Source organism: Larimichthys crocea, chromosome XIII (genome assembly GCF_000972845.2).
Source record: "Larimichthys crocea isolate SSNF chromosome XIII, L_crocea_2.0, whole genome shotgun sequence".
NCBI classification, from domain to species: domain Eukaryota; kingdom Metazoa; phylum Chordata; class Actinopteri; family Sciaenidae; genus Larimichthys; species Larimichthys crocea.
The window spans coordinates 37,472,515-37,483,906 of NC_040023.1; the positions used below are offsets into that span (position 1 = coordinate 37,472,515).

The 11,392-nt window shown below is 41.4% G+C and overlaps 1 protein-coding gene across 1 annotated transcript; it reads left to right on the forward strand.

Moving 5' to 3' along the window:
• Positions 1 to 2,397: 2,397 nt before the first annotated feature.
• Positions 2,398 to 10,100, forward strand: popdc3 (popeye domain cAMP effector 3). Its single transcript, XM_027285991.1, has 3 exons — positions 2,398 to 3,301; positions 5,017 to 5,125; positions 8,585 to 10,100. The coding sequence occupies exons 1-3, from the start codon at positions 2,796 to 2,798 to the stop codon at positions 8,861 to 8,863; spliced, it is 894 nt and encodes a 297-aa protein (XP_027141792.1). The 5' UTR covers positions 2,398 to 2,795; the 3' UTR covers positions 8,864 to 10,100.
• The last annotated feature ends 1,292 nt before the right edge of the window (positions 10,101 to 11,392 follow it).

Genomic DNA, 11,392 nt, shown 5'->3' on the forward strand with positions numbered 1-11,392 from the left:
TTTTAAAATTATTTTATTTTGCATGTCTGCTTTTGACAAAACAAAATGTTTAGATTTATGTTTGGATATGATACACTTTGTTTAAATTACCCCCAGTTTACAGTTAATTCACATACATTTACATAATTCACATGGAGTTTCCAATTTGGAATATTCCCCAAATTTGCAAGCCACAGAACTGGAGGTAGAGCAGTTTGATCCTCGGCTCCTCCAGTCTGCATGTCAAAGTAAAAATGGGAACAGCCAGAGTCACCACACTGAGCTCCACAGTGGTAAACCTCACCTTCAGGAACCTACATACCTATACTTTTTTTTAAATACCGAACAGGTGCAGCTCGCCTGCAACAGGCCACCACTGCGGTACCATTAGTGTTACTGGAAGGATCTTGTTGCCCCATTTTCTAATAATGTGTATATGTAACTCAACCAGAGAAACCAGTGGTGGCCAGTCTGCAGTTTGGCAGGGAATACCTGGCATCCTGGGGCTGAGTCAGTTCAGTTAGCTACATGGCTGACCGAGCTAACGACAATTAGAGGTTCACTACTGATCAGTGTTTCAATCATAAAGTCTGTAAATCACTTGTGTGTAACATTATTCCCTGCTGGTCTCAGAGGCTGTGCTTGAACCCAGTCTGATTCAGTTATCTAGCAGTTAGTTACTAGGCTAAAGCTATCTGTCCATCATAATCTATGTAAATTGCAGAGAGTTGAAGCTGAGCAGTCCGAGAACATCAGAGGGAAGAGCAGCAAATATATTGTGTATAAAATCTGATCCAGTTTGAATAAAGCTCTGAAGCTGTGGTTCTTTACAGTAATCAGTGAGACCAGGACATAGATGACTGAAGCAACCCTCACAATTACGCATAGACTGGATTAAACAATTCTCTCCTGCAGCATCAGAACAGAGAAAACGTTTCATTGGATTTAGAATTAGTCATCAACAACTTTTTTATGGTTTATCAGGAAATGACAAACCCTAAAATCCCACGAAGAACACCTGAACATACTGAAAACATGACTTTGTGTCAGGGTTGGACAGACACTGGAGGACAGATGAGATAAAATATGATTACCACTACGGCCTACACTGGGTTCATGCCATGAAATGAATTTAAAATAAGCACTGGTGACCTGGCGGTGAGGGGTGGGGGTTACGCCCAAAAGCTTGCAGTGTGTTTATCAAAGCCTTTTTACGTCTGGTCCTGGGAGTGATGGAGTGCTGGAGTGTGTTGTTCGTTGAACACACACTGATCGCTGTCACTTGTGACATGAAACTCGAGACCTCCTGGCACCAGAATGGATCACTGCAACTGCTACCCTGCCTAACCAGTTAGTGTTTTATCTAGGGGTGGCTAAAAATAAGAGAGCCCTGGCAGATAACACTAAAGCGTATCTTGTGAAGGAGATTAATTATTGCTGTTTGTCTCTCAGGAGTGTGTGTTCCGTGCATGGTGGTGTGTGATTGGACACATCTGCTTCCCAACAACAGCGATGTGGCCTTATTATTCCCATCAAACTCACCACTTTGTTGCTATTTAAGCTCTCTCTGGCTCAGACTTAAAAGTAGGTATGCACACATACTTTCATACTTGTGGACATAATCATGCGCCCACACACACACACACACACACACACACACACACTGCCCGGGGTGGAAATGCTCTAAAAATAGCGTCATAATGTCAAACATGTATACAGACGTGTCCTCTCTCTCAGTAAAAATAACAACTGCCCCTCAGTGTTCTTACATTCTGTCATGAAAACGGGGCCAGACCCGGTGAGAATGTTTCTGCACCACTTCCTTATGTCTGACATGATGTGAAACACACCCTGGGGTTCTCTGTCCTTCTGCTGACCCAGATATTGTCACCAACACTCACTTTCTCCCATCCAGCAAGTAGTCAAAGTCACCTTGACCAGGTACACATATGAGAGGACTGCTGTTGCTATTCTGATCCACAAGGAGCTCACTGGCATAGCTCTGATGAACGAGGAGAAACCAGTTCTCACACACTCTCTCTCTCTCTGAGTTTATTGATACATTTCCTATTTTTCTCCACACTGCATCACATTCACCATGTTCACATTTAAGGAAGAACACCAGGACCAGGAGCACCACTGCCATTATGTACAGATCAGATTTTATTGCCCTGACAAGCGTCGGAAATGTGACGCTTTGGCTGTCAAAATAAAAGTCGGTATTTTTGATCTGTGTTTCTGCCACTGGTATTTAATAGATTTATAGACAGATTTATATAAATGAATGAATGAAATGGGCAAATTAAAAATGATTAACAGTCTACATCTAAAGGCTACACAGAAAAGAAAGTATGTTATAAATAGGCAATAAATTGATTTCATGCAATTTAGTCTTTAATTTAATTTAATTTTCAAGAGGATTTTTTTCTTTGCAAAATATGTTGTGGTTTGACAGGATCCTGAGTGTGATCAATTTCTCCTTCAAGGTGCTAATCTAATTAACATTAACTCTAAATATGATTAATTGATTAAATGTTTAATCCCATTAATACTCGTGTTTGAAGTGATTTGCTGGTCGGTATCAGTGACAGTCTAAAGAGGTCAGCATGTCCTCTAACTAAACTTTTACATGATCGTGTTCGGTGTGCTTTTATTTTGTCACCGTGGCAGTCTCCTTCACGCAGTCAGTCAGGTGTTGCGTGGTGTGCTGTTTTGCGGTGGTTCTTCCAGCACTCCGCGGGCTGGCGTGGTGTGTGTGGGGGAAGCCTGGTGACTTCGTGTGTGATGAGCTGGTAGTTTGAGTCACTTCAGCAGACATGGAGCCCCCGGACTGGGAAGCCATGAACTTCACGGTGGAGCCCGCGGCGCCGGGGTACCCCTTATGTGAAGAGTGGAGGGACGGCTCGGAGGGCTCCGTGTTCCACCTCGCCAACATCTTCCTCTTCTTCGGCTTCATGGGGGGCAGCGGCTTTTACGGACTCCTCTACCTGTTCACCTTCCTGACTCTGGGCTTCTTCTGCTCCACGGTCTGGGCATGGTCGGACCCCTGCACCACGGACTCTTTCCTGTGGAATTTCGCGCTCTTCGGGGTGTGTTTGGGACAAGTCCTGCATGTGTCCTACAGGCTGAGGAGCGTCTCCTTCGAGAAGGACTTCCAGGAGCTCTACCTCTGCATGTTTAAGAAACTCGGGGTGTCCCTCACACATTTCGGGAAGATAGTAGCCTGCTGTGACGGAGACATCCACACCATAGAGCCGGACCACTGCTTCGCCATAGAGGGAAAGACCGCGATTGATAAGCTGTCGGTGCTTCTGTCTGGCAGGTGACTGCTCCACCTCTGATGGCGAACTGCACCCACACATTTCTAACTCATGAAGTGAACACACCGGCTTCTGTCATTTTAATATTTCATTCCACGCTAAGCTGTGTTGTGAGTTTATTTGACCCAGGAGTCAGTAAAATATTTAGAAGTTTATTGAAAAATGTGTTTTTCCTCCATCACAGTCCAGCTGTCCAGCTCCTGTCATAGCCTTCATTTAGAGGAGTGCACTCCAAAAAATGAAATGTTGACTTTAATTACAGTTATTTGCCCACGTAATTGTATTAAGTTATTCAAATTCAAAAATGTTATGTTAGGCATTCAATTGCATAACATTTTTGATTTTATGTAACTTAATACAATTACGTGGAACCTGTTGACCAAATAAATTTAATTAAAGGTGCAGTGTGTCAGATTTGGGGCCTTTATTTTCAATATAAGGCAGACATGGAATATAATATTCATAACTATGTTTTCATGCATGTATGATCACCTGCAAATAAGAATCTTTTTATATCTGTTACTTTAAAATGGTTCTCTTTCATGGCGGACGCTGTGTTGAAACAGAATGTTTCTACAGTAGCCCAGAACAGACAAACTAAACACTGACTCTAGACGGGGCCTTAAAGTGTTGTTTCTCCTTTACACTAGGAAGATGAGGGTGATGTGAGGAGATTGCAATCCAGTGATTACACCACTAGATGCAACTAAACTCTACACACTGGACCTTTAAAGTCAACGTTTCATTTTTTTGAGTGTGAGAGTGTGTTCAAGTCCACTACAGAGAATCTCTGTCTCACATCCTGATGATGATGTAGAGGTTAACATCCCCATGGTCCATGTTCATTGTGTTCATGAGCCACAGCTCAAACACATGAGAACGAATACAATCTGTACAAGAGATGTAGCAAGAGGAAACTGTCTCTGGACTTTTGACTTGAATGTTTCTTTTTCATTCTTCGTGGTGGATCACAGTCATCACGTCGTCTTTCAGACGTTTTATGTTTAAGTAGAACTTTATCAAGTTTGAATTATTTGATTGAACAATATTATGTAGTCCATGAGCTCAAATGTGTGTCTCTAATAGTCTCTGTGTGCTCTGGGTCCTAAAGTATGGTTCAGGTACAGAAATCACCTGTGCAGGTAGGGGGCGTGGCCTCAGTAGCCTTGCAGTAAGCAGTGTACTATGTGCATGTGACTGAGGAATAGCAGATATAAGTATACCTGCATGGAATCTGGCTGTTTCAGTCAAGATTGTGCTAAAATATATTTTCCCCAACTGTATTTAGGTCCCTGTTAAGGGCCAATCGTCAATTTAGTAAATTCCTGGATTATTCCTGTTAATTCCCAATTACATTAAGTGCAACCCTAGTATACAGTTAGTATGCAGTCAGAATACAGGGTATACAGATACAGATGAAAACAAATACAAAGATCACAATTTTGTCTCCATGTCCTCTGAGCATCTGGTACTGGCCTGCAGCAGCCAGCCACATGTTCAGAAAACTTGTGTTATTCAGAAACTGTCAAACCAAATGAGAGGACTGTGGAGCACCATGTCTTTACTCAAGTCTGATGATGGAGGTGTTGCCTCTACACAACCTGTGCTTTAAACACTTATGTCTGATGTGATACAGCAGCTGCTGGTTAGATTCTGTGTCCTGTGTAATATAGTGTGGACTCTTAAGATCAAATATCTGTCCATTCTTCTCCGACAGAATCCGAGTGACGGTTAACGGAGAGTTTCTGCATTACATCTACCCGTTCCAGTTTCTGGATTCACCTGAGTGGGACTCTCTCAGGCCGTCAGAGGAGGGCGTATTCCAGGTTTCCATCTTATTTCTCAGAGCCTAAGAGCTTTATAGATCTCTTGCACAGCAGCAAATTTGACGTGTGATGGCATGAATGTGTAATAAACACTAACAGTAACTAACTGGGACCCTTAACGTGATACAGAGTAGCAGAGCTCTTCATTTGATACCTGGTGCCATCTGCTTTCATGCATTTATTTTTAACAGACGTGACAGCTGTGTAGTATGTGCATACATTCACTCACGTTTTGGTTCAACTCACTGATATGCTTCACAACCACAAACTGTATGTACCTGCCTGCTAGCTGCAGTAGTAGACCAGTCACATTTCGCAATAAACTGAAGCACGTGGTGATTGGCTGCAAACAAAGCCAGACAAACTTTTTAGATTTTGGTACGGAAGGACTGAAGCTGTTGCTGGTCGACTGGAAGTTTCTCCAAGTTGATTTTGTCTGTATTTCCGGAATTTTTCCATGGGAAGTTAGGCTGGGTAATTTTGGAAATATTCCAAATGCAACTCCATGGGAATTATGTAAATTTATTGGGATTTATGGGAATGGTCATAAGCAGAATAAATGCAAAATAAAACAATTAAAAAACATTTCAACAGATTTATTTGTAAGTAGAACTTTATCAAGTTTGAATTATTTTATTGAACAATATTATGTAGTCCATGAGCTCAAATGTGTGTCTTCAATAGTCTCTGTGCTGTGGTCCAGGTACAGAGATCACCTGTGCAGGTAGGGGGCATGGTCTCAATAGCCCCGCAGTAAGCAGTGTGCTGTGTGCATGTGATTGAATACCTGCATGAAATCTGGTTGTTTTAGTAAAAATTATGCTAAAATATATTTTCCCCAACTGTATTTAAGTTCACTGTTAAGGGCCAACCTTCAATTTAGTAAATTCCTGGTTTATTCCTGTTAATTCCCATGGAAAGTTTCCAACTTTGAAAATTCTCAGAATTTTGCACAGCTAATAGATTCAGTAATGTAGCAGAAGTATGAGGACTCATTTTGAACAGCTCCCATTTGCTCTGTGGAACTATAACACTGTGTATCTGTGTCTGTTTCTTTACTTTTATTGTGAACATTTACAGGAATGTGTTGAATTCATTTTAACTTATAGTGTCAAATCATAACTGTTAGCAGTAGTAGTTGATAGTAGAGCAGATCTAGACTGTGTTTTATAATATTATTCACAGAGACTGAACAGTTCCAACCATGAGCAAGCACTTGGTGACAGTGGCAAGGAAAATCTTCCTTTAGGAGACAGAAACCTCGAGCACAACTCAGCTTATGGTGGACGAACATCTGCTGAGACCAGTTAAGTTTAGAGAGGGAGAGAGAGACAAAGCTGCACAGCAGCAATAATAATTATTAAAACTGCAGCTGTGATTTTAAAGGGAATATTTCTAATTGATAGAGATAATAATAATAAATAATCATATTTGTAGTGGGCGTCAGGCACAGCGGCAGGCTCAGCCACAATCACTGGTCCAGGTGTAGAAAGCACTTCACTGTTGAACAAAATGTGGAACTTAATGGAGTTTAGCCACTGTTAATATTAGTAATTATTACTCATTATTCATCCATCCAGTTTTCCAAATATATTCACTAGAGGATCAAATGTGGATTAATCGTTGTTGAAAGTATATGCATCATCACGTTTGATTAAAAACTAGTGTGGCGTTAGTAAACCTTTCTGAAATGTGAGGTCAGGCACAGACAGGCTGGATGATTCACAAAGTGCTGAGAGACAGACTGTTAGAAGTACCATGTGAGTATCAAGTATCAAGTATGTATTCTACATTCTTAATCATGAAGAGAGCTCCTGGAAATATTATATATATTTAAAACTTTACTCAAATTATATATCAAATATCAATAAATCAGACAAATATAACTTAGAAGGATTTCCCCTCTGGGGATCAGTAAAGGCTCATCTTTTGCTATATTAACATGCATGCAACATGACTGATCAACAAAACTGTCAAAGTAGCTCCATACACTGTGTTCCAAATTATTATGCATATACTGTTTTTGTTATTTTTATTCCTCAATAATCTATATAATTGGCAGTCAATAGGATTTTTTATTCCTCAACAATCATATCGTAATCAGAATTGTATTAAACAAAATTACTAATGGGGTGTCGTTTATCTAAATTGATAGAGCATCCACCCCATGTATAAAGGCTCAGTCCTTGCTGTGGTGGCCCAGGGTTCAAATCCGACCTGTGGCTCTTTCCTGCATGTCATTCCCCATCTCTTTCTCCACACATTCCTGTCACTCTTCAGCTGTCTCTGTATAATAAAGCTTAAAAAAAAACCTTTGAGGATGCCAGAATCACAGCCACATCATGATTATTTCTCCCTTTATGCCTAAAGCAGCCAAGGCTTCAATGGTATTTTTTGCAGTATGGGATGGTGCGTTGTCGAGCATAAAAAAGTTTTTACTCCAGAAGGCAAAGTTCTTCTTTTTATTAGGAACTCTAAATATTTTGTAGAGGTCATTCTGACACCTTCAGGCACCTTAAAGGGCCCTACCAACTCATCTCCTATGATTCCATCCCAAAACATCACTCTGCCACCTCCTTGCTGATGTTGCAGCCTTGTTTTATACATGGTGGCCATCTAGCAACCATCCAGAACTCCATCCATCTGGACCATCCAGTGTAGCAAGGCATTAATCAGTGAACACTGTTGAAAATCAGTCATCATGTATTTCTAAGCCCACTGCAGTCGTTTTTCCTTGTTGGAATTGTTTAAGGATGGCCAAAATACAGCTTTATGCACATCAGCAAGCCTCTGGAATATCCAGCATCGAGACGTTTTGGGACTCCTGAGGCACCACCAACTTCAAATACCTGTTTGCTACTCTTCAGTCGCCTTTTCACAGCTGCTCTCTTAATATGATTACAGAAACTTTCCTACACGCATTAATCTGAACTAACACGTCTGCACTCTGAGTCAGACACAAACCTTCTCACAGTACGATCATCTCTCTTAATTTTTTGTGAAATATCCCGTGTTTTCATACCTTTTGCAAGATACTGCACTACTACAGGCTTTTTATCTGCAGAAAGATCTTTGCTGTTTTCCCATATTGCGTGAAACCTGTGGAACAACCTCCTGTAGTAGTTTCCTGTTTATTAGGCTCACTTGGCAAACAAATGACTAAACCTATCCGAGATTGATGTCAGTGTCATCTAAAGACAGGGGAAAACGTATAATTAAAAACTTTTATTGAAAAACTAAAAATCAAATGTTTGTTGAATTGAAATCGTATTTGCATAATAATTTGGAAGACAGTGTCTGTATAACTGATGATTAAAGTACTTCATTGTTCTGTCTGTCTCTTCTCGGAGTTGTAATAAACTGTAATTATTCTCTTAACTGTCATGCATGAATGCCAGCTGCGTTCCTTTCAGCCTCGTCTCCTTCTTCTCATTTGTTTGCTCTGTTTATCCTCCTCAGGTGACCCTGCGTGCTGATAACCCCTGTAGATACGTGGCATGGAGGAGGAAGAAACTCTACCTGCTTTTCGCCAAGCATCGCTACATAGCCAAAGTCTTTGCCCTGGTTGTGCGCAATGACATTGCAGAGAAGCTGTACTCCCTTAACGACAAGGCCTTCGACAAGGCGGGGCGCCGCTATGATCTCCGCTTACCAAGTTACTGTCACATGCCGGGGACCGAATTAGAAAAAGCAGATGTCTTCCTGCAAGTGCCGGTGCAGGGTGAAAGGACTGCCTGAACGCACACACACACACACACACACACACACTGCTCCACTTACACACTTGACTGACTCACTGCATGTAGGAACGAGTGTGAGGTGGGCAAAGTGTGTTATTATCTGCACCATGTAGGGTAAAGGAGTGTGAAGTGATGTTATCTGAAATCTGCTCTCATTATAATCAGATCTCAATATGCAAATTAGGTTCGCAGAGCAGGCAGACTTGGTCAAGAAGATACTCTCAAGGGGCTGCTAAGACATTTATTGGCTGCCTGGCTACTGTGGTAGCCTTGGTAACGGAGTCAGAAAGTAGCTTCATGATAGGCAGTTTGAGATGGCAGGATTAAACAGATGTGTGCTATAAAGCAGTTCAATATTTTGGACACAGTTAAAGAAATTCAGATCATTTATTTCTATGGCACCTTTGATGCAAACATGCAGCAAAAAGTGCTTCACAGAGCTAATAAAAAACAGAAAGACTGCTATGAATTGAATCTAGAAAAATAGATATATCTCTCTCACGTGCAGAAACGGTTGTTTAAAATGAACGGCTGCCGTTACATTGTGTCCGCGCATCACAAAGACCCTGACCTGTCCAGAATGTGGAAACATGCCGTATCAGTAAATCATTTTCATGTGTGTGAGCAGCCAACAGGAAGCTGGACCGCTCAGCCAGAGGAAGTCTTGTACACATGATCCAGTTAGACTTCTGTACACATGAAAGAGAAGCCATCTGTGGCTCTCTGGCCACATTTGTTGAACTGTGTGCTGATGTACCCAGCTACAACTCTTTAAACATCCATGTCTGTGTACCTTTGGTTGACCCAACACATCCGTACATACAGTGTTGTGTTCTGTGACTGTCACTGCTGTTTACACTGGCTTTTCTTTTGTGGTTCTCTCTGTAAAGCTGAAACTTGATAATAGGACTTATTGAAAGTTATGATCTGGACACTAACATACTGTCTGCACAGCTTGTAGCTTCTCTTATAATATTGATATGATATTATGAAAGTGTATGTGTGTGTGTGTGTGTGTGTGTAAATACAGGCTCTCGACGCTTCACATTGTGCGGTCAGAGTGAACCTAAAGTCAAACAGCTGTCCATAGAAACAATCATACTGCAGAGGTCTTAGGTGTGTTTACTGTGATATGGACAGAAAGTAGATCAGTGGAATATTGTGCTCATGTCAAATGTGAATATTAATAAGCTAACTGTGTCTGTATGACTAGAAATAAATTCTCCTTTATTGTACTGAGTTTGTTCTTTTCAGCGTCAGACAACAACATCATAATGGTCCTGATCATAACTCAGGCTTCACTGACTGAAAGCCTAAAGTGGAGTGAGCTTTATTTCCTCTTAAGTGTCACCTGGTTTGTGTCCTTTGTGTGTGTTTGAGTGCAGTGTACCTGAGGAGCAGCTTCATTACAGTAGCTAGAACCAGGTGGGCCCAATGATTTCACTCCATGAACCACACCTGCCTGAGTCATCTGTCTCTTTCTCTCCTTTTCCATCCATTATCCATTCACACTACACGTTACACTCGTGCACACACACATTCTTGCGACATTACTAATCAACACACCTCATCTTCTTTGTTTGGTTTTGTTCAGGTTGTTTCTGTGTCTCCCGTGTTTTCGTTGTGGCCTCAGAGTCAAAATAATACACATTTCATCAGCTCTACACAGAATGGATACAGATAAGCTAAAGGAGGACAATACAATACCTAATACATAAAATATACTAAAATAAAATATGTATAATGCTCTGAACACTGTACAAGTGACAAGGCTGTGTCAAGCATATTCGAGTATTTCAAGCATCACTGTAAATAGACATGAACAATATTTAAAGTGAGTAGTTGATTGCATTTTGTAGACATGGTGAATAAAGGTGGAGCAGCGGTCCTGGTCAGTGCATATTTTGCATATTATTATGATTACATAATATGCATTTTACAATTGTATCATTTCATCTAATCATTCCACCGCAGGTATTACAGCACAGGTAATAAAATATGAATCTGTGATGAATAGGGCAGCATAGCGGTGCAGTGGTTAGTGTGGCCTCACAGCAGAGCTCTGCGTTCAAACCCTCAGACAGACAGCTGGAACCTTTCTGAGTCTGCATGTTCTCCTCCCACAGTCCAAACACACCACAGTCTCTGTGATGGACTGATGACCTGTCCATGGTGTGCCCCGCCTCTCATCCAATGCAGCTGGAACTGGCTCCAATGACCCTGATCAGGAGAAGCAAATATGGAAGATGGATGAATCAATGAATGTCGTAAACTTTCAGTGTGAAAGCGGTGTGGATTTGTCTTGTTTGTTTCAGTCCATCACATGGGTTGTGTTGTTTTTGCTTAACACGACGAGATAACAGCGGCTCGGTGGATTTCTTCCTCAATGATCACCAAACTTCTGTTTGATCACAGAGGTCAGAGTTCATCAGACTGCAGGATGAAGTGTTTCTCAGGGTTCAGCTGTGCTCTGTCTCCCCCTGTCGGAGCTCTCGGTTCTCGCAGGCCATTAGCTGTCGTCCTTCTT